This window comes from Typha angustifolia, chromosome 15 (genome assembly GCF_048772165.1).
Source record: "Typha angustifolia cultivar Huaian chromosome 15, ASM4877216v1, whole genome shotgun sequence".
Classification (NCBI taxonomy): Eukaryota; Viridiplantae; Streptophyta; class Magnoliopsida; order Poales; family Typhaceae; genus Typha; species Typha angustifolia.
Window position 1 is genome coordinate 4,082,961 of NC_133253.1, and position 22,209 is coordinate 4,105,169.

The 22,209-nt window shown below is 39.3% G+C and overlaps 4 protein-coding genes across 12 annotated transcripts; 2 read left to right on the plus strand and 2 right to left on the minus strand.

Annotated features, from left to right (window-relative positions):
- Positions 1-3,864: 3,864 nt before the first annotated feature.
- On the plus strand, positions 3,865-6,440 carry LOC140779757 (uncharacterized protein At4g33100). Its single transcript, XM_073125000.1, has 3 exons — positions 3,865-4,080; positions 4,174-4,258; positions 6,214-6,440. The coding sequence occupies exons 1-3, from the start codon at positions 3,989-3,991 to the stop codon at positions 6,325-6,327; spliced, it is 291 nt and encodes a 96-aa protein (XP_072981101.1). The 5' UTR covers positions 3,865-3,988; the 3' UTR covers positions 6,328-6,440.
- A 182-nt stretch (positions 6,441-6,622) lies between these two features.
- LOC140779756 (uncharacterized) lies at positions 6,623-7,906 on the minus strand. Its single transcript, XM_073124999.1, has 3 exons — positions 7,279-7,906; positions 7,080-7,208; positions 6,623-6,959 (listed from the first exon to the last, which is right to left on the minus strand). The coding sequence occupies exons 1-3, from the start codon at positions 7,533-7,535 to the stop codon at positions 6,770-6,772; spliced, it is 576 nt and encodes a 191-aa protein (XP_072981100.1). The 5' UTR covers positions 7,536-7,906; the 3' UTR covers positions 6,623-6,769.
- Positions 7,907-9,161: 1,255 nt separating this feature from the next.
- Positions 9,162-10,222, plus strand: LOC140778772 (AP2-like ethylene-responsive transcription factor At1g79700). The gene is made up of 5 exons (XM_073123634.1): positions 9,162-9,226; positions 9,579-9,661; positions 9,773-9,870; positions 9,970-10,043; positions 10,120-10,222. Exons 1-5 carry the CDS (start codon positions 9,162-9,164, stop codon positions 10,220-10,222), a joined length of 423 nt encoding a protein of 140 aa, XP_072979735.1.
- Positions 10,219-21,623, minus strand: LOC140777622 (isochorismate synthase 2, chloroplastic-like). Of its 9 annotated transcripts, XR_012107055.1 has the most exons (24): positions 21,349-21,623; positions 20,124-20,225; positions 19,779-19,868; positions 19,470-19,680; positions 19,032-19,292; positions 18,685-18,859; positions 17,737-18,574; positions 17,409-17,606; positions 16,676-16,899; positions 16,312-16,429; positions 16,061-16,177; positions 15,797-15,943; positions 15,642-15,716; positions 15,481-15,549; positions 15,047-15,165; positions 14,820-14,877; positions 14,579-14,689; positions 14,404-14,488; positions 13,377-13,474; positions 12,595-12,687; positions 12,348-12,474; positions 11,597-11,765; positions 10,616-10,698; positions 10,233-10,482 (listed from the first exon to the last, which is right to left on the minus strand). XR_012107055.1 is itself a non-coding variant. In XM_073121854.1 (22 exons), exons 7-21 carry the CDS (start codon positions 17,794-17,796, stop codon positions 12,388-12,390), a joined length of 1,659 nt encoding a protein of 552 aa, XP_072977955.1. In that variant the 5' UTR covers positions 17,797-18,574; positions 18,685-18,859; positions 19,032-19,292; positions 19,470-19,680; positions 19,779-19,868; positions 20,124-20,225; positions 21,349-21,623; the 3' UTR covers positions 10,223-10,698; positions 12,348-12,387. The 9 variants fall into 9 exon arrangements, 2 of the variants coding, with proteins under 2 accessions (XP_072977955.1, XP_072977954.1); XR_012107057.1 differs by having other exon boundaries at positions 10,219-10,698; positions 12,388-12,474; XR_012107056.1 differs by lacking the exon at positions 11,597-11,765 and having other exon boundaries at positions 10,223-10,482.
- Between the last annotated feature and the right edge of the window lie 586 nt (positions 21,624-22,209).

Consider the following 22,209-nt stretch of genomic DNA (forward strand, 5'->3'; position numbering starts at 1 on the left):
AGTTATGCTGATCGTCGACGTCGAGACCTAGAGTTCCTAGTCGGGGACAAGGTTTTCCTCAAGGTCTCACCGTGGAAAGGGGTATTTCGGTTTGGGAAGAAGGGCAAGCTGAGCCCTCGTTATATAGGCCCTTATGAGATCTTGGCTCGGATAGGACCGGTTGCTTACCGGGTGGATTTGCCATCAGAGCTATCACAGATTCATAATGTATTTCATGTGTCAGTGTTGAGGAAGTACCTACATGACCCGTCACATGTTTTGAGGGAAGAACCTATCCAGCTAAATCGGGACTTGTCCTATGAGGAGCAACCAGTACGGATCATTGATAGATGCGTGAAGACGCTCCGAAGAAGAGTCGTACCGCTGGTCAAGGTCCTTTGGCGGCATCATGGAGTAGAGGAAGCTACATGGGAGCCTGAGGAAGAGATTCAATCTACCTACCCTCATTTATTTATCGACTCAGGTGCGTAATTTCGAGGGCGAAATTCCTTGTTGTTGGGGATAGTTGTAACACCCCAAATTATAAAAAAAAAAAAAAAAATTCCCTGACCGACGCACGTGCCACCCTCCCTCTTTTCTTTTCTTCTTCTCTTCCCTTCCTTGCCGTGCACGCCACCCTCCCCCCCCCATCTCCCTTATCTCTTCCTTCCCTCACCGCAGCCTCCCTTCTTCTCTCTCTCTCCCTCGTGGTTGCCGACAGCCGCCGAAGCCGCCGACTCGCCGACCCCTCCCCCCTCCGGTAAACCTCCTTCCTTTCTCCCCTTTCTCCTTCCCCTCGGCCTCGCGCCGTGCCGTCGCCGTCCCCGCGCTGCGCCGCCGGCCTCGTGCCGCGCCGCCGCAGCCCCGCAGCCCATCAGCCTCTCCACCTCCCCTTCGTCTCCTCCCTCGGTTGGGGAATACCGAGGGAGGGTAGGTGGGTGGGGGGGGTTTGTTTAACCCCCCGTGCCCTTCCCCTTCCCTTTGTGGGCTGCGGTATGACCGCAGCCCACTGATCCCTGGGTGGGCTGCGGTCAGACGCAGCCCACCGAGCCCTTGGGTGGGCTGCGGTCAGACGCAGCCCACCGAGCCCCTTGGTGGGCTGCGGTCCAGACCCCAGCCCACTAGGCTTGGGTTGGGTGGGCTGCAGACCGCAGCCCACCAACCAAGCCTTTGGTGGGCTGTGGTTGGACCCAGCCCACTTCGGCCAAACTTGTGGGCTGCAGTCCAATTGCAGCCCACCTTGGCCCCTTGCCTATTAGGTTAGGGTTGAGCCTACCTATTGCCTCTAGCCTAGCCCATTTGGGTTCATTTGGACCCTATAACCCTGTTTACCATTTTCACCTAATTTGATTAGCCCGATCCTTAATTTTGGGATAATATAGGATTCCTAGGGTACCCTTGACTCGTACCAAACATAAATGTGCTAATAAGATAATTAATTCTATTAGTTCGCTAATGACTTTACTTGCGTGAATTAATAGGATTGACACCGCGTGAGGAAGATTTTGGGATCCCGGACTAGCGGACGAGTTTTACCTTACCGTGGAGACCCCCCAGGCGAGTAGAGTTATACAAATCTAGAACAACATGATACAGTAGGAAATCATGCAGTTGGTACTCCCTGTTATATCTTTTGCATATGTAGTTATTTATAACCTGTTCATCATAGTATCATGAGAATGTTAATGTGTATGATAATGCTTTACATGTGTCCTGTATGGTATACCGTTGCATAGATGTATGATTGCTGTGAATATGGACTATAATGATTATGATGACTATAACATGCTTTATACACGCATAAACACTGCACCACTTCCACCTATCATTAGTAGTCGAATTCTGACTAGGCAGTACCCCTACTCACTCAGCCCAGGGTTAAGGGCAGAGTGTATCATATATGTCTATACTATTAGCGGCCTACACCTGAGGTCGGGAAGCCTGTGTGGCATTCAGGTAGTTATACTGCATAGTTAGGACTAGATTATGATGATAGAAGAACATGATTGTGAGGTGGGGATATAACTCTAGCGGTACCCGACGACGCAGGGTTAGGGCGTCTGTTGATGAGCCGAGGGCTCCCGATTCTCTCGCCGAGGGCGGTGATGATTTAGAGAGAGTGAGATATGGGCTTACGACCGGGGTCCTGAGTCTGATGGCCACAGACAACCGGTCACATGTAGTGTCGCCATACACGTGTAGGTGACATTACCGCTATATGTGTATATATCCCCCCTCGATGTATGTGATGATGGATGATTATTTCGTAAGAGTATTTACCCTGTGTGGTGAATAGCTCGGTGAGCGATGATAAGTATGATTATTGTTTTGGTAGACATGAGATGACTGAACTGCTATTTTATTGCTGTGCATAACACGTAAACCTATGATTGAGATGTGTACGAATAAGAGATTGTCTCAAACTTTATATCTGTGTGAACTGATCATAATATGTTTGGTAAACTAGCATGTTCCAAGATAGTGATTGGTAATCTTTATCAACTGCATTGACTTAGTAAATTGTGGTAAGTCATTTTTAATAAGCATGTCATTATCGTTAGTAAATTTAGGCATACATTGGATATACACCTGTGATGTCATTATTTTAGATTGTATGGATCCTACTCGCTGGGCTGTAAGCTCACCTCTCGTGGCGTATTATTTCAGAGCTAGAGGACGCAGGTGCGGGTAGCGAGGAGTAGCCGCTTTCTTTCTTTCTAGTACGTATGTTAGTTGTATTAAGCCCCTGCGAGGGTATGATGATGATGATGTATCTTTTTGGACTTTAACTTAGTATTTTGGATGTATATTTGGAAGGCTTGTTGTGGCCTGTGGACTTGAATCCGGACTCTTATAATTGAGTTTATTTATGGTGAAATTGTGCTGTTGTGTGCCTTGTGAAATCCTTGTACTGACAGGTCATGTGATACACCACGTGGGGGGGATTTACCCACGCAGTTTCCACGTGTATTTGGAGGTCTGGGTGTTTCATTGGCGATGTATATGGCTTGAAGCTTAAACTAGATAGCTAAAAGCTCAATGGGGCCTAAAGTGTCTCTGTATCTAGGGAGGGTTGGCACTTTGTCCAACCCATATCTAGCCTTTGGGCTCATGAATGATAAAAAAAAAAAAGTTGTCCATCATCATTTACTATATATCAGGTGCAACAAAGACACTCTTATTAAGGTTGAAGAAATATTTAGCTAATTTTCAATTTAGTATTCTAATAAAATTTTAATAATGGGTTCAAACTATTTACGCTAGGTAGTTGACAAAATTTCACCTTTTTAAGATTGCGAAATAGGATTTGCAATCTGGCCTGTAGATTGGATTGGGACCCATAAACTTAAAATGGGCCTATTCTTTTTAAAGTTTCTTATTTTTGTGCATATTTTTTAGAATTTGTATTTATATGTGTTTCTGAATAGAAATCAAATCTCACTTTGGCACTTTGACAACTCAAAATTTGAACCATTTACTAATTAAAATCTAAAAAGACCTTTAATTAGCCATATATATAAAGAAAGAAAGGATATTTTTGCTTTATTTTTTTATTAATTATTTAAAATATTACTATTAAAATTATCGAGCCTACTTAAGCTCAAATAAGACTCAATCAAGTTCGATTTGAAATTGAGTCGATTCGAGTTTGATCTTGAAACTAATTTCAAACCAAACTTAATCATAAGCCAACTTGATCAAATAAGCTCCATAAGACTTAAATATATATATCTATATTAAAATTTTGTTATATTATAAAATTTACTTAAGTGAATTGTTATGTATAATTTTAAATTAGTTTTATTTGAAGTTTGATTCAAGCTTATATTAAGCTTAATTTAATGCAAGGCTATATTGGGCTTCATGGGCCAATTATCCATTCACATTCGGAGTAGAAGAACGACTCACTCGGCTAGGGAGCGTCGCGTTCGCAGATGAAAGAACAAAAAAAAATGGAGGTTTTAAGCTTCGATTAGCCGTCAAGCTCGGAGTATCTCGGAAATCCCAAATGGGGATCGGTCGGATCAAAGCTGAGGGGACGGCGTCGGCGGCTGCTCCCTGCGTTGAGCTGAGAGCAGCATACCACAATTGCTTCAATAGGTTGTGCACTTGTGCTCCTCTCTTCTTGCATCGGGAACTATTTTTGGTTCTAATTCTAGTGGTTTTTAATGGAGGGGGGTCAATTCGATGCAGGTGGTATTCGGAGAAGTTCTCGAAGGGGCAGTGGGACAAGGAGGAGTGCGTCGTCGAGTGGGACAAGTATAGAGCCTGTCTCGCCGTGAGCTCCCTCTTTAACCCCTTTTCTGCTACTTTATTTGTGGATTTGAGTACTTTGTTCCTTGGTTGAGAATTGAGATGGCTATTTGTTTTTTAGCTGCTTTAAGTCTGACGAAATTCGCGTAAAAAAGTTTTTTTTTTTTTTTGGGTTGGGTTGGGGGGGGAGTGGGTGGGTTATTTTTGAATTCTTGTTCCTGGAATTGCTGGATGTAAGATTTCGGGATTCTCTCCCCTTTTCTTAAATCCAGTAAGGCAGAAAAATTCACATTGCACCCAATCACCAAGTTAAGGTTCTGCAAGCCTGCTTATAATTCGTTGCTCGTAAAGTGTTGCATGCTAGGATCTCTTTGGCCTGTTTTTGTATGTATTTAACCTAAACTGGGTTTATTAGAAGAAGGTAGTAATCAAAAGCAAGAGGAAATTTTTGGGTTATGTTTCACCATTCTCTCAAAGTTCCATCTTTTATATTTTAGGAAACTTGTCACTTCTCCGAAAAAAAAAAAGAAAAAAAAATTAGGAAGCCTGTCTCTAGATCTGCATTAGGTTTAGGGTTTAGATTGTGCTATTAGTTACCATGCGCCCCCCATTTAAAATTTGCCAAGTACACGATGACTAACAGTAATGGATAAATTTTGGTTGGTCCATGATACACATGAGAATTTTCAGTTTTTTTTTATCTTCACATAGGATTGGGTGTTGGCTTGTGCTATTGAATTTAACGATAATTATACCTAGTCCCAGTAGTAGTCCTCTTGCATAGCTCCGTCAGCCCTTAATGGTAGGCAGACTAAAGATTGCGCATCGCAGTCTAAGCGAGCTTGCTTTGCGCACCGGCATAGCAGAATGATAAGCTTTACCAAGATTTACTGGGTGGAAAATCGAATTACTTCAATGAAATAGTATATTTGTGCTTTGTTCAACAATGGGCCCTAAATCCTGCAAAATAAATGTAACATTGTCATCCTTTTTCCAGAGTTGGCAACAGTTATAAAGTTTCATGCCATTAGGGCCTGTTTGTGTTGTCTCAATCTGATACAGTACAGTACATGTTCATTACCAGCATGGGTAAAGTGTTGATACAACAATCAATGTTTTTCTTAGAATGATTTAAACTTTTTTTTTTCTGAGAATCAACCTCAAATGTAAGAAGGAACATGTGGTGGATGTAACAACTCTATATATTATTAGGTATGCCATAATTTCATTAACATATTTTCCAAAGGACTTCTTAGAGAGCATATTCCTGTACTTCACCAGTGTGAATGGCAACTTCTCTTAACATTGAAATTTGAAGGTTCTTAGTTTATTTACCATCTTGTGGATTAAGGGCCAAATCAGTGGCCCCATGTTTTTCATCCTTTATAATGTTGTCTCTCTTATAGGTTGGATGTCTAATGACTCAGGCTTTAAGTCTGTTTCTGAATCATGAACGATTGTTTTTTTTTTCTTCCAGAAATTTTAGCCCCTTGTGACCTTAAGTTTGCTATGTTTTCTTACACTGTAAGGATAGTAAAATTGTACTTGCAAGAATTGAGATCTGTTACTTAAATCAGTCCTAATTTTGCATATAGGATGTGGTAATATCATAATAGAGATAAGCCTCCACCAGAGCCCATCTTATAGAGATCTACATGTTCTCTAGCAAGTGAACTGCATGTCTATGATGGAAATTTCTTTGAGTCAATCGTAATTATGCGACTATGATGTGTCTTCAAAGTTTTTCAGACAACCGGGTTTGCGGAAGCAACTCCTCTTTTTCAACCTATTAAGCATCCTTATAATTTTATTTTGCATCGATCTTTTGTGCAAGTTTTATTAAACTGACATTGGCTTGCTCTGATCACTTACGGAAATCTCTCTCTATTAGCCAAATTTTCACCTTTTCAGAATTAGTTTTTGATGTCTTCAATCTCCTTGGTCTTAAAATTTAGCTTGAATTTCAGTTTCTGCTTGCAGCAACATTTGGAAGACAAGAATCTGAGAAAGATATTACAAGAGTCAGAAGCGTCTACTTATTCTATTAAATGTGACTCTGATTCATCATCTGAGGCCGAAGGCACTTCCCATTGACAAGAAATTAAAGAGCGAGGTTCATTGTTTTTCTTTTTCCTCTTGTCCCCCCCTCAATTGTTAACTCTTGTAAAATTCTCCAAAACTCCTGACTGATAATATTGTTATGCAAACCCCTGCGCCGCTATTTTTACATTTAGTTTTAGCTTTTGGAGGTTATTGTTCTGACACTGTCCTACAAATGAAGTCAGAAAATTTTCATGTCCACAAGAAAGATTCGTCACTGGTAAAGTATGTAATTGATAATTCAATGCTTGTTTGCAAACTGCTATATTAGTTACACGGGAAGAAAGCATAGAGAAAAGGAAATCCAATCCTCTCCTCTGAATTGGAAGTCTTCTACAGTGAGTTCAACATTTACATTGCATCTCAGGCAAGTTGTAGTCAGGAGAAAACTTGGACATGTGGAGTATTAGAATCTAGCACTTGATGCTCATGAACCTTAAAGGATTTTGCATCCAGCCACAAGATACTGACCCGAGGTGGCGTCTTGGGTTGTGTAGTAAACTACTCCAGGACTCATGTGGTTATGAACACCTTCATAGGTGGTAACGACATAGCTTGGATCTTCCCTGTCTCTTTCCACTCTCTTCTTCACCGAGCAGCCCTCCGTCGAACATCGGTAGTAGTTCCTGTTCATCCCAAGCCATCCACAAGGGAGATGTTAGTCACTGGTATTTCTTAGCATGGTCAGGTATTACCTCCTTTTTTTTTTAACCAATTTAATTGATCTCATGAGCTTGTTTACATACCTTGGATTAGGGCTATTCTTGACTGACTTCTTTCCATACTTCCTCCACTTGAATCCATCATCCAAGATCTCCACCTCAGACTTCATCCTGAACGCAATTCTTCCTGTCAATGGCGTCTCCATCTCCCCACTACATTTCCTCCAACCATTAGCATACATCTCACAGAAAGAAGAAGCTTAATTCTCATTTCACTCCTTACCTTCCACTACTCTCCATCAATGGAGGGGCAGTACTTGCACTATCCACAGGTTGCCCAAATGAAGCTTGCGGCAGTGCCAGTCCGTCGTCGAACAAGTTGAAGTCAGATAGATCAAATGAAGTAGCAGTTGTGGTGGTGGTCTGATCTGAGTTGAAATAGTGGTAAGGTGTGCTTGTGGGAGAAGAAGAAGAGCTGGTCGTTCCTTGTCCTTGGGGGAAGAAGTATGCCATATTACTCATGTCATACACTGCAGCCATGGTCTCTCTTCGATCCCTCAATGACGATCATACTTTTATTGTGATCATATTAATACTTGGCTGTGGCATAGTAGATGGATGATCACCTTCGCGGTGAGCTTCCTCACAATCAGTGGAAGCTTCTCTGCTATTGCTTAGTTTCAGCCGCCATTTTCATGGCCAATCCTGTTGCGTGAAACGTCACAAGGTCCTTAGCACTCCATGCGGCTATGATTGACTTGTCTGTGTGTCAGCCGCCACAGGATCTCAATTGTATCATGATATCTAACTTCCAGTCACGGCTCGCCACGTCAAAACCACAACGTTGGTTAATCAACGGATGAGTCGTATCCAAATCCAACACTAGGAACCTTCTTGGACGAGCCATCCATGCCGATTCGTCCCTCTCTTCCTGAAGGTCCGAAGAAGAAGGTTTAAGCTTTGACTTGGGTTTTGATCTCCATTCTTAGTTTCTTTTAGTAGCTTGATTAATTTAAAGACTTCTCCTGCTATGGATAACTATGTTTATCTTCCGGCCCCAGTGTAAAGTCAAACATGCTGGTCATATTTTAATACTTAAGCCGCAATCTTATTTGCTAGATCACAGTTTAGATATTCTCATCTCTGAAAACAATCACATTTGTTTGTTCATGCCTTCGTACCAATCGATGCACATGCGCTAAGACCAATCTGCATCCCAAAAGACAAATCCTTAAAAGTCTATCAAGCATTCAAGCTCAGTCTTCTCGGCTCTTCCAATGTTTCTCTTGATTATTCCTTGGGATTTATGTTCCGTTGTCGTTTCTCTTGCATTGCCGTTATTTTGGGTTAACTTTTTTGCTCCTTTAATAGTAGTAGTCTAATGGATGATTAAGTTGAACTTAACATCGATGATGTAAGAGCAAGATGTATATAGTTTTATTGTCTTTATAAGGTCTTGTTTGGTTTGAGAATAAGCTCCGAACTCGATTAATTATTCTTATTTTTTAATTTTAATTTTTTAGATAGTAAACTTAATTAGATATAAAAAAATAAAAAAATATTTGTTTACTGAACCAGTTTAAAAGTCCTTGGTCTAGTTCAAAACCATTTACCAGTTAAAAATGTAACTTAAAATGAAGATAATTAACGGGCTTGAAAACCAATCACATGCTGCCAAGTATCCCGATTAGAATATGATCTGCTACCATATTCTACAAAGACGTGGGAGAGTCAGACATTTTGATGTCTAAGAGAATTCCTTCTCATTATTAAACTTAATAAATATTTACTTTGTCTCACTTGATCCCCTAGCAGTCCACGGGACAAACATTTCAGGAGAATGAAACACATCTATTGAATTGTACAAATCAAACAGGCCAAATAATCTTTTGGCCACATTCAGATGAAACAAGCATATTGATGATTTTATAGGACAAGAAGTTTTGGCTTCAAATGATCCTAAAATCATCATCTAATCTTGTCCTCAGCTCATCAGCAAACAAGTTGCAAACTATAGTGATCACTAAATAAACATACAAGCAGTTGCAGGTATACCTTGTAGCATGAAAGGGCCCAGTGTCATTCATGTTTCCACATGGATATGGACATATGGTTTTGGTGAAGAGTGAGGTTGATAGCAACTGAAAGCAGCCTCAGAGTGCGGCAATGGCTCCATTAGAGCAGGTAGTTCAGTTTCTTGATGTTCACATAAGTGAAAGTATATTATGCAGGTCTTCACTTTGATCAGCTAGGTGGAGGAGATCATAATATAACAGAATGTATGCTCATATATACCTAGAACTAATGCTGCAAAATAAAGAAGGTGGCAGGGGTTTAGTCCACAGTAAGTTTGATGAGGTTATTGTTCAGAAATCAGACTTGCCTGTATCCAATTAACTCTTGGTCTATTAAATCTCCTCTTGTTAAAATTTCAGCACATTAGACAAATAGAAGAAGTTTTTCTGTCCATGGGACTGGTGAAATCTTTCAAGAACTTAAACAACATATCAAATATCATGACCAAAAAGAAAACAAAAGTTGTACTATTTCTACTGCAATCTATAATAGCAATTGTTTAAGCAGGCATCGATGGACTGGTCCATTTGAAGCACATTTATGGGACAAAGACTCCTGGAATACAACACAAAGGAAGAAGGGAAAACAAGGTGCAATTGTCATGAGTTCCACTTGTCCTGTAACTTGTTCTTTTACTCTACCATACAGGCTATATTCTAATCAAGTTAATTTAAATTGGAGCTGTTCATCAATCTGACCAGTTTATGTGGGAGCATATGATGAGGAAGAGGCATCAGCAAGAGCTTATGATCTTGCTGCACTCAAGTACTGGGGACCTGCCACCTGTACAAACTTCCCTGTATGTGTGAATAAGTTGATCTTAATTCTAATCTTCAGCTTGTGACATCATACATAAGCATATGCATTTCAATTTGTAGATGACTGGATATAATCTCAGGTAGCTGACTATGAAAAAGAGTTACAATTGATGAAGAACATCACGAAAGAAGAATATCTTTCTTCAATAATAAGGTATTGATTATTTCTTAAACTTCTCAAGATGCATATCCAGAATTACTAACACAACATTACTTTTCTCTAATGTTAGAAAAAGCAGTGGCTTCTCAAGAGGCATCTCCAAGTATCAGGGAGTGGCAAGGTACTATTTCTCTAACAGAATATGTTTTACTTTGTCCACCAATAGCTTGTAAGAGGACAGAATAAATTGTAGGCATCATCACAATGGAAGTTGGGAAGCAAGGATTGGAAGAGTATTTGGAAACAAATATCACTATCTTGGCACCTACAGTTAGCACCTCAACTCAAAATAATCTCTACTTCCCTACATATAATCCTTCAATGAGATCAAATGAAGTTATATCTTGTTTCAGGTACTCAAGAGGAAGCTGCCCATGCTTATGACATTGCTGCGATCGAGTACAGAGGGATCAACGCCGTGACAAAGTTTGATCTGAGCACATACATCAGATGGCTAAGATCAGGTGCTTCAACTGCAGTAGATAGGATTCAGGAACACCATGCAAATGCCAGTAAAAGAGAAACACTCTTTCAGCACAACCCCTTCATGATAAATGGTATCTCACCATGTAAGCAGGAATTTGCGCCTCATTAATTTGGCTCCAGTGGCATAAGAAGCAAATCCTCTTCTCCAACTGCAGTCAGCCTCCTGTTGAAGTCAGTGATGTTTAGGAAACTCATGGAAAAGAACTCAGCTGCAGGTGATGAAGAGGGAGAAGGTACAAAAGATAAAAATATGTGGTAGGATTCGGGGTGCTAAGTATGTTCAAAGCATTGAACTGCCAGTGTTACCTAATTCTTGTTATGACAATAGGGAAAGGTTGTATTGGGATGGTGCTGCTTCTACATGCAATATGGAGTAGTAAGTTGAGGAGAGAAGATAGTAAATTGAAAGGCTGACACTGAAAGAGAATTAACAACACAATTTGGCTTAGTTCTCTCTTCTGTACCATAAGTTTCTCTTGCAATTTGCCTGTTTCTTTGGACAAAAGGTTTTTTCTTTTGCAGTATTGAGTGCTGGATCAAGAAATTTCCCTCTATTAATAAGAAAAAAGAATGTGCTGGTAAAGGAAGAGCAATCTGAAAATGATCAGTAGATCTTCTATATACTAACAGATGCTTTATTTAACAAAAGATTTGTATAACAAGAAAGCAGAATGTCAAAAAACATCCTGGTACAAGATGATTTATTACCCTGAACTTGCTGTGCCAATAAGAAGAAAACCACTTAGCCCTAACCATACAATTACTCAGTCTTATTTATGGCAAAACGAGGAATACACAGTTATTGGAGGTAAAGGATGGGAGAGGTAGGCACCGTCAAACATTGAAACCACTATCTGAGTGTCTAGATTAGATTTTACAGACAATGCAATTGTCCAATAACAAAAGTAAAACACTTGATGGGTATTTCTACACAAAGCAAATATGTATACAAATATTCGAACTCTTACAAATGATAAAGAGCTGCAGTGTCGGACCAATATGAATTTTTTGTAGTCCTCAGCTAATACTTAAGTAAATCTGTTTCAAATTCTGATTGTTACCATGGTAATCTGCAACGAGGTATCTTATCATGTATTGGCTTCAAAATTTGGGTGCATCTCTTACTGACGCATGCACCTCGCAAAAGAATGAGTTTGATCTGATCTCTAATAATCCCCTATTGGGAAACACCAAACTATAACAAGGCCCCGATATAAACGTTTCTGTATCCTGAAAATTGCAGAGAAAAGTTACAAAAGTTTGTTTAGGAGTAGTCCAGGAAGACAAGAGTAATTCAAGAAAATAAACGAAAAAGAAAGGAACGGAGGAAAGAAAGAAAAAGTAGTACAAGGAACACAAAATATGACACTCTGGAGATTACATCGTGGATATGAGCCCTTCAACAGAGTTGTCTAATATGAGTCATCCATTTTACCATTCAAACTTATAAGTAAAATACAAATAATCCGTAATTCATTTAATCAATTAACAAAATGTTGATTAATCTTCAATTCAGAATGATGCGAGATATGAAAATTATCATACCCAATTACGAGTCCACTGTTAGAGTAAGAGAAGATCTACAGAAGAAATGTAATCCCAAATTCTTTTTGAGAAACTACTAGAGAGATATTACAAAATGTAAGTTCTGATAGCATACAGAATATCATGGTCACAATTGCTGCATCATTTGCATGTATACTTTTATAAAATAAAATAAAAAAATAAAACATCACCACAAACAGGCCGATCATTTATTTGTCCCCTAAGATTGCTACAGCAGACATGCAACTAAAAGAGTCAGCAACTTACATCGATTTTACATACAAGTAGATGACTGCTCAGCACTTGCCTATTCAGATGGCACTACGGCAGTTCCCATGCTTTTTGCCTCCCAATAATAAATTTGAGGCTCCCGATACTGCCACAACTTTGTGAACTGGAGAAGAGGTACAGATAAGTAATCTTTGATTGTGCAGGGGAACTTTGAAAGAAAAGAAGTTTGGACAATTTGAAAAACTGAATATTGAGAGAGAGAGAGAGAGAGAGAGAGAGAGACCTGGGATGCCTTCAAATCAAGTTCCTCCCACTCGGAAGATGGGTTAGTTCCTTCAACAATCCCAGCACCAGCATACACTAATGTGTTGCATCCCTACAAAATTTAAAAGTTCATTTTTACATAAAAGCAGCTGAAAATTTTCCCTACAACGAAACAAACATAGCTGAATCCTAGACGGACATGCTTGGAACTGTCAGTAGGGTGAGAATGACACAACGATGAAGTGGCAAGAAAACTTCTCATATAACTTCTGATATAAAATTATAATAGTTTTCTCGATAAAATTATGAGTTTTTATGCTCATTTTGAAGCACTAAAAAATAGGAAATTTAGCTATGCATGATATACTCATATACATGAGTGTGACATATGGCAAACAATCAGGGGCGGCAAAATAAGCATGCATCAATATTACGACCTTCTAAAAATTTAATCAAAGTTGATCACTTAACAGTTACGAAATTAATATGTGAACAGAAACATCTATCTTTATATGGCCAGTGAGGTGATGTTTCTACAATTTTATGTTCTAATTAATGTCAGAAGTCATTTAAGAATTTCATAGTTTCTCAAGGTAAAACCTTGCGGCAAGTCATTAGAAATATAATCAACAGAAATCTCATCTATGTGCAGCTTTATGAATCAATAATAGATTCTTAACTAGGGGCAGTTCAAAAAGGATCCTGAAATATAGCCAATATATTAGGAAAAACATTTAACAGATCTGAGAGTTTCTATATTGTCCAAACTAAAGAATTAGTTTTGAAAGGTCAGTCGCTTACTTTTCCCACTAAAGCTGATCTAATCCCAACAGCAAATTCACTTTCTACTCCACCAAACCAACCAACTGGTCCAGCATACATTCCTCGGTCAAACATTTCTAGAACAAGGGAATAATACACAGTAAGCAACATAAGAGAAATTTTATTATTAAGATTATTAGTAATGCAATCAAAACCAAGAGCACTAATTATAATGGAGTGTCTTCTTCTTCAAATAAAAGAATCCTGACCTTTTTTGATAAATTAGATGATAAGAAACTACTGAAGATAAAAGAAATGCATAAACCAATAGCTACTTACGTTTCAAGCTTATAAGTGTATCAATGGGATATGTGGGACTCGAGTCTGATTGACCTAAATTTATATCTCAGCACAAAACAATCATCTATCCTGAAACTGGTCCAAGCTTAGTAGTTCTCATCCCAACCCAAAGTATCAGGCTGAGGTCCTTTCGTGCTGGAACAAGTCTCGGCTCAGGCCTGAATATTTTGATCATGGAAATTTAGTTGCTCAACTTAAATTGACTATACAGATCAGAAGCATCAGCATATCCTATCTTGCCAGAAAATTATGTCTGCAATGCCTTCTGAGCTTTGATTAAGTAATACTAAATGGATATTGCTTCTCAACTATAGGTCTATAGCTGGCAGATGCTACTTTGCACTTTATTTACAGTTTGACTTTCTTTGCTGTCTCACTTTCAGCTTTTTATGCTTCACTTGCTACTTCCCATTTCTCACACCAGTAAGAATATGTACCACCATACTTCAAACTCAAATGAGAAAAACAAAGCATTAGCTGCTACAGCTCATAATAATAGAATGGACTAACGAACTGAATTATACATACTTCTGGTCTATCTGATTGGTCTGGACTCTCTCCAGTGTTTCCCCTCTTATAGACAATATTACTATCTACCTTTTAACATTTTCTTTTCTGAACAATGGCTTAGAATTTATTGACAATTTCAACAAGTTTTTGGAGATATATTTGCTTCCGAAACTGAAATACAAGCTAACATATATACCATTTTCTTCTATATATTGGCGGGCTTCTTCAGTAGGTAATCCACAGACAGCTGGACTCGGATGAAGAGATTTTAGGATATCAAACTGCAAAGGGTAGCAAAGGTTCAGCTTTGACAAGGATAGACAGAATACCAGACCGGTCAATTATGCATAAAGGAATCAAACAATAGTTGCCTCATCATCTTCATTTCTTATTGTCCCTGATAACTGAGCAGACAAATGTTGTACTCTAGGAAGTTTCCGCAAGGCCTTGCTGGGCTCAACAAGTATCTCATTGCAGATGATCTGCACCAAATTGCATTAGAAATGAATCAAAGTAGCCACAGTACCATAAAGTGGAGGCAGAAGGTGCTACTGTGCTTCAGAAGATCTAAAAACTTCAAGATGTGTGCTGAAGTTTTAAAACTCAACTTGCCTCCAGCTTCTTTCTAATGCTCTCCCTTACTATGGTAAACTCAATATTTTCTTTAGGACTGCAAACAACATATAAAATTAGTTGCTTTGCATCATAACTATTTGTCGAGCAGAATCACTTCTGCAAGACTAGTATAGTAGTATGAAGATTGCTGATGATAAGGTAGTCACTACCAGAAGTTTAATTCATCAATAACTTAACTGAAATTAAGAAGGAAAGAATAGAACCTGAAGAGTAAATCTTGACCAATTTGAAGATCTTCAACCTTGGATACACCCCTTGCCCGTGTACCGGCTAAAGCCTCACTGGAAATGTTCAAGTATTTTCGGTGAAATAGTTGCTCGGGCTATTCAGAAATTTTGTGCACAATGAAACCTTTAGTTAGAACATAAGCACTTAAAGCAAACATAATGACTACATTTCCGAGAAAGAGATAATCTTTCAGCCTACTGATAATGATAATCAATGTACAAAGAAATTGAGTAGCTTCTAGGTACAGAAGGTGAGGATATCACATTTAAGCTTCATAATCAATAGCAGTATATATTAAGTTTAAACGACTAAGCATGTCTATAAAGCATGACGATTGACAATTATTCACCAAATTTAAGCATGTTATCTTCACTGTTTAGCTTTACTTTTCTCAATCTAAACAACATACAGTATTTCCAATAAATGCTGGTGCATCAGGTGGCTGAAGGCAGAACTGGTAAGCATTTTGGCCCTCAACCTGCTTATGATAAAAGTGAATTCTTAATCCATAACCAATCTCATAATAAAAATTAAAAATATGAGATAAAGGAGATAACAAAAGGATCGTACTTTTAAGCGATCTAATAATGCTACAGGATCGATGATACCATCAGTAATATATCTACTACATCTTGCCAATACAACCTGAAAGAAAGTATAATCAAAAGAAATGCAAAGCATTTGCAATAAATTGAAACATGAGGCAGAACAAAGCCAGTTAATACCTTTACTAGCTCTGAGTCTTCTTCTTTTATCATCCGAAGAGCTTTCTTTACAGAAACATCCCAAGAGGCTTTGGTTGGAACATGATTAAGACTGATAATAGTTGTTCTTGAGCTTGATTCCTTGAATGTAAGAAAATATGGGGAGATCTGCGTAAAGACCAGCAAGTTAGTAATTACAGAGCTAGTATGTAGCAGATGATGAGAGATGTAGCAATTTGCCAAGCAATAGAAAAAGAAAAGAAAAGAAAAAAAACCGATTTAGACCTGATGCAGTGTTTCTTGGAGATCATCCATTGCTTTCTGCCATGTCCAAAGAAGAGAGTTGTCCCAGGCAACAGTCATAGCAAGAACGCAGCTTTCTTCAAGCTCATCAAACTCAACCTGCCATTTGATTTATCTGATAGTTGATGAACTACTACGAAAAGAATTTAACCCAGACAATTATCTTTAAACAGCCACACTACAGGAAATGCAACTGGAACCACGTGAAGTGGTAGACAGTAGGAAAAATGTACCTGTGGAACGATAAAATAAAACGAACCATAATCCTTCCATTCAGGAGAAACATCACTCCTTGCATCAAAACGGATGGCACCATATGCACGAATCAGCGGACAGTCTCTTGAAAGAAATCTTCATAGAACAAGAGAAACAAATATCTATTTATAATATCCAAATAACATAAACCTCAGAACTCTGAAAGCTCTGAAGACGGTGAAAAATCTTGTTGCTTCCAAAGAAGATATACATATATGTATATATACAAAACGAATAAAATGGCATAGTAATAAATATCTCAAAGTGAAAACTAGGGAGCCCTCTAGGATAAAAAGAAAACAGCATGGACCAATTCGAAAAGTTACAAAATATTGAGTATACCTCTTGATGGACCTCCAGTCCTCCAAGGCGAAGGGGTCGGATCCTCGGAAGAAGACGGCGGAACCCACACCAGCGACGCTGACCAATCGCTTGGTGACAGCTCCGTTGCCCGGGAAAGACATGGCGGCGTCCGCCCTCTGAGCTCGACCGGAAAAGAAGCAGCGTGGGAGCGGGCGCTGCGCTTGGAGCCATTCGATGGCGTCTGCTCGTTGCCGAATTGGAACCTGCAGGAGTTATATTCACCGATTTCTATTAAAACAGAGGACGTGGTCTTGCAAATATACTTGAAAAGGGTGTTAATTTGATATATATATTTTTTGAACGTCACTAAAATCGCTGATCGAGACGATAACTATTAAATATAAAGTCAGCTTTCTTGGTTAGCGATTTATCTAAAAAATTGAAAGCCAGGGAAGAAATCTCGCTTTTAGATTCGGCATTTTATATTTCGAAGTAATTAAACTGAGAAACAACTTTATCTTTATAAACCACCTTCCTAGACCAGTATATAGTTTTGTGTTTAGATTTTTAAAGTAGGCAGACTTAAGATAGTCAAAAACTCAAGAACAAAAGAAGGATGGACCGAAGAATCTAATAAACCTTCATCATTTTAGTTATACGACTGAGGACACGTGGGTTAATGCATTAACTAATCGAATTCGTAGCCGCCGCCTAACAATCATGAGGCGGAATAAGATGTCGGCAATCTGGCGCATAAAGTTGGATGCATTACTTCGAGTCGGATGATGCCGGAATCGCAGCGCGGTGGGTCGGCATTCAACGCGGCGATCGCTGATTTCAGCTGCGGCACCGCCGACTCCGGTGCAGCCACCTCGGGAAGCGTGCGCGTCTCGTGGATCCCCACCGGCGCACGGTCGGATCCGCCGCAGCCGTTCATGGATAAGGAGCACGTGCGCCACCACCTCCGCCGCTGCCAAGTGAGCAGAGTTTCCTTGAGTGGAAATTAGGGAGGAGAGTTCTATTTTTATGGAAAGTAGAGAGAGAGAGAGAGAGAGAGAGAGAGAGAGAGAGAGAGAGAGAGAGAGAGTTTGGAGACTTACGCTTCGGTGGAGGCGGTGAGTAGAGGAGGAGTGTGGAGTTGGGAGGCTGGCGGTGGACATCTTCGGGAAAGCGACGCGGAGGAGGATAACGGTGAGGTGATTTGGGCGGCTACGATTTGGTTAAAATGAGCTGAGTTCTGACATGGGAGGAACGGAGAGAGAGAGAGAGAGAGAGAGTGAGAGAGCGCTTTCTTTTTCATTTATTTTTTAAATCATTGAGAGAGAGAGAGAGCTTATTTTTTTGATACAACAGATAAGGAGATGAAGGGAGGAGCTGATTCCCTACAAACGCGATTGTTTCTGGCGCCTGGTACACATGGCAGTCGGCGAGTGGTTCTATTAGTTTGTGAAAGAAACTAAAAAAGTGGCATATTTGATACTATCTTATCTAATTTTGATCAATTGATCTATCTATTTGATGATACTATTTTGTGTTTGGAAGAAAATTCAATCCATCCACTGAACTGGTTTATTAGTCTCTTTTGTTGTTATGTTAACCTCTTTATCTTCTTTTGTTTGTTTGTTTTTCGTGTCTTGTCACGGTAGCCATTAAATTGGTCAAGTTGCAGGTCACCCACAGCATAGTTTATCTTCTGACGATGACCTCCTCTTCCCTCCGCCAGTAAGATAGCAGGGAATGGAGAACATTGGATGCTGCACTTCCAGCTACAAGATAGCGTAAATTTATTCAAATTGGCACGATCAACCATTTCCAGGGCAGCAGGTTGCATGCAGCCCCTACTGCAAGAATCTCCTACGGTGGACACTTGGAAGCTCCGAATTGGTCATCAAATTCAGCGGTTACAGTGGAGATGTAATAAAGAATTTCTGTACCCACCTGGAAGCAAATAAGAAACAAGCCATTTCACTACTCAAATGCAGATCTTAATCCCAAAACCATCTCTCTTAGCTCATATAGTTGCTATACAAAAGTGCAAACCAGTTCACCTTCTGGTTGCGGCAGCCAAATCTATCACACAGCAAGCGTTGCAAATAAGCCATCGAAACAGCTAAAGATCATACTGAAATGCTCATCTCTGCTCAGTTTCAGCTTGATTCATGGGATATTTTGGAATAAGTGTGTGTGTGACACTCATACTGAGATAGGGTCACAACGATCCAGCTATACAGGGGAGAAAAACATTAGTTCATGAAATCAAAATGATGCTACCCATGCATAAGTGGAAGCCTAGTTGTTTTTCCAAATTATTTCATTCTGCAACAGTTAAAATGGGAGCACATCCCCCACGTCCAAAAATGTTCGATTAAGGATTGAGCACCAAATACAAACCAACCTTTGAGCTCTTCTTGATTGCCTTCCTGTCGACTTCTGTGGAGACGGTGAATAATAACTTCGGCCTAAACTCATGCTGGATGATTGCACTGGCCTTGCCCTAGTTGTTGGAGCGTGCCTTCAAGGCGGTAAGTGGGTCCAAAGTGTGCTGTGTCCCAAAGGTAAGGATGTTCTCACTGCTTGAGAAGCTGCGGGCCAGTTCTGCTCCAACTGCTGTGCTCGAGAAAGGTTTCACCAAACTGAGGTATCACCTTTGTTGTTCCTGAAAGCGAATCCATCATCAAATTGAAAACCAACAACAAAAACATGCTTAAATTCAACTGTTTTGACAGTTTTCATAATATGTAAAGATATCTATAGTCCATATTTAGCAATTTAAGTCTGAGACATAATTTTAGCTTCCTAAATATTTCTTACTTCAGTTTAAGGAATAACTCACAGAGTCAAGGCTGTGATAAGGTCTGCATTGGTTAAGTTTAACCCAGCATTATACTTGGTGAAAATTTCCCAGTTGCAGTATCATATGAAATGTCTGCACCAACAGAAAGAGCTTTAGTTCCAGCCACACCAGAAAGGTTAACCACGGGGTTGGCAGTTAGTCCAACACTGGCACTAACACCTGCATAATCATGGAAGTACTGAAGTTCAACCTGCAAACATGAGATCAAGATAGAATAAAATTACAGCAAAACCCATTACATCATTCAATTTAATGCATCCAATTGGTGAGATCAGAAAGTCAATATACCTTCCCAGACCTCTGATCTGGAACAGCAAAGCTAAAAATTGTCTTCAATCCCGGTGTGCCAAGCTCATCAACTGTGATGGTTGTTAAAAGCTGGGAATCTAGAAAGGTCAGCACTTAGCAGAGAAAGGCTGGCTATGCATGCATATGACCATGTATAATATCTATTACCAGTGGGTATGTTTGAGTTGATTAGTGTGCACAAATATATTCTATCATTACTGAAGAACATATTGTTAAATGATGTTCCAAAGTGCCACATACATGAGTATAGGAATTAGACATACTGAATAGCTTAAAAAGGGGAGACTATGGGAAAGAAAAACAGAAAGAGCATGAGAGGCTTACACTTGAATCTGAGTTTGCTTACACATTGACTGTGACATTCTTGTTCTTCAGCTGAGACTGAATCTCACCAAAAAGCAAGTCATATTTCTTTGTGCCTATAGCCTGCTGCAAGAAATACAAGAATATAAAACCAAACTCCACACGTATAAAGTAGTAGATAACAGACAAAGGTAAACAAAAACATCCATCGAACAAATATCATGTATAAAGTAGAAGAAAAAAAATGCAAAACCTACAAACTTCAAATAATTTAATAAAGGGAATCTTTGAAATTTAAACCAGGAAACCACAAAAGGCAACAACCATCAATTCACTTTGCTCGACATCTTTCAATATGCATATGCATAGATTGCAACCAAAGGGGAGGTGGACATCAAATAACATAAAATGTTGTAACCAAAGTGGATGTGGAGAGCAACAGAAATAAGATGATGCTTATCCTCATCTTTACTGCTACATTTGCCTGCAGCATGATGCAGCAACAAAGCAACCCTGGACAACAACAGAACAATGTCTCCGCAAGATATGCCAAAAGCAAAAAACTATGCAGCTTTGGCAGCATTAAGATGGAGTATGCAATAGAATGTATTAGATGCTTGGTAGAATATAAAGGATTAAAACCTCCATTCTCTGGCAACTTAAACTTTTAGAAGTTTAAAGGTAGTTGCAGAGCCAGATTTCTGAAAGTCATGAATATAAACCTCGCCAAACCCCATATCAATCATTATTTCCGTCATCTCTTATAGTATGGTGTGGAGGGGCCAAATATCTCATCAACTATTATTTGTCCACTATGGTGCAAAGCTACCACACCTGAGGGTATGTGTTAAGGCATGTTAAACATTGTTGGTCCATTACTTAACAGCTTAAGATTAATTCAATTGGTTGATCTACTGATGTCCTTGAAAAGCATGTCTCACTAAATCATGGGCATTGAAAATGTGCTAGAGTGTGCAAATTACATCAGCATAGCTATGCGCCTGTTTCCATTATGCAAATAGAGTTCATCTATCATTGAAGCAAAATATTGCTGAATACTGGACTCCAAGACATGCATAACCATGTCATGTGAATGATACTACACATGCATATAGCATATCGCACACATTCCTGTACGCAAAATCAATTGAATTCCTACCATAACAATAGTTTCAGAAAAAAAAACCCCATATCAATCATTAGTTCCTTCATCTGAGAGAAAGGAGGGAACCGGCGGGGGCTACACCTTAATAGTCGGGAGAATCTGGTAAAGCCGAAAAGCGAAGGAGGGTACTGCCTCCGCACGGCAAAGCGAGCCCTCCTTGCTAAGCATGTTCTCAGTGTCCTTCGAGAGCGAGCTACGCCATGGGTGAGCATTGTTCGAAGTAAATATGGCACACTTAATCCTCGAGACGCCAAGCCGGGATCGAAGTCTCCATGGCTGTCTTGAGGGAGGGGTTCCGCAAGAGTATCGGCAATGGCCAAGAAACCAGGGTGCCGGAGGAGCCTGGGTCTGGGCCCCTGGAGACCAATTGAGAAGCATAAGCTATCCGCAGCGCAGCGCATAAAGGCCTTGTATGGACTGAACTGTGGGCCCAGTGACAAGTCCATTTAAATGAGACTTTTTAATAATAATTTTGAGCATTGTCCCAAGAATAATTAAAAATAAAAATAATTTAATATTAAATTAATTTAATAATTAAAAATAAAAATAAAAATTTATTATTATTTTAAATATTAAAGTTAAAATAATTTAATATTAGGCTGTTTTGAAGATCTTCTAAACCTTTCAAATTATAGTATTTTTATTAAAAATTAATTATATATAAAGTTTAAATAATTAATGTATAAAAGGAGATAGAGATAGAATCCTAATAGATGTTGTATACATAATTTTGGTATTTAAAAAAGGTGTCTACTAAAAATTAGAAGAGAGCTCTAAATTTGGAGCTGAAGTTTGATAGGAGTAAATAGGATTCTAAATTAGAGATTTAGAGTCGTTGTACAAATATTTGAGCCCATTATTACTAGTGGGCTACTTACTGGCTTGGATCAAATTGGGCTATAAATTAGTCTACTTAAGTGACAAGGTCTGCGTAATTTGAGA

Bases quoted from the DNA above. Each gene is read 5' to 3' on its own strand.
- LOC140779756 (XM_073124999.1), bottom strand. From the start codon at position 7,535: ATGGCTGCAGTGTATGACATGAGTAATATGGCATACTTCTTCCCCCAA. The intron at 7,209-7,278 runs GTAAGGAGTGAA...GAGGAAATGTAG, and splicing joins TTGATGGAGAGTAGTGGAAG to TGGGGAGATGGAGACGCCAT. The intron at 6,960-7,079 runs GTATGTAAACAA...TGGGATGAACAG, and splicing joins AAGAATAGCCCTAATCCAAG to GAACTACTACCGATGTTCGA.
- LOC140779757 (XM_073125000.1), top strand. From the start codon at position 3,989: ATGGGGATCGGTCGGATCAAAGCTGAGGGGACGGCGTCGGCGGCTGCT. The intron at 4,081-4,173 runs GTTGTGCACTTG...AATTCGATGCAG, and splicing joins TACCACAATTGCTTCAATAG to GTGGTATTCGGAGAAGTTCT. The intron at 4,259-6,213 runs GTGAGCTCCCTC...TTCTGCTTGCAG, and splicing joins AGTATAGAGCCTGTCTCGCC to CAACATTTGGAAGACAAGAA.
- LOC140777622 (XM_073121854.1), bottom strand. From the start codon at position 17,796: ATGTCCACCGCCAGCCTCCCAACTCCACACTCCTCCTCTACTCACCGC. The intron at 15,717-15,796 runs GTATTAACTGGC...ACTTTCTTTCAG, and splicing joins AAGACTCAGAGCTAGTAAAG to GTTGTATTGGCAAGATGTAG. The intron at 15,550-15,641 runs GTACGATCCTTT...TATCATAAGCAG, and splicing joins CATTATTAGATCGCTTAAAA to GTTGAGGGCCAAAATGCTTA.
- LOC140778772 (XM_073123634.1), top strand. From the start codon at position 9,162: ATGGCTCCATTAGAGCAGGTAGTTCAGTTTCTTGATGTTCACATAAGT. The intron at 9,227-9,578 runs GTCTTCACTTTG...TTGTTTAAGCAG, and splicing joins AGTGAAAGTATATTATGCAG to GCATCGATGGACTGGTCCAT. The intron at 9,871-9,969 runs GTATGTGTGAAT...ATATAATCTCAG, and splicing joins CCACCTGTACAAACTTCCCT to GTAGCTGACTATGAAAAAGA.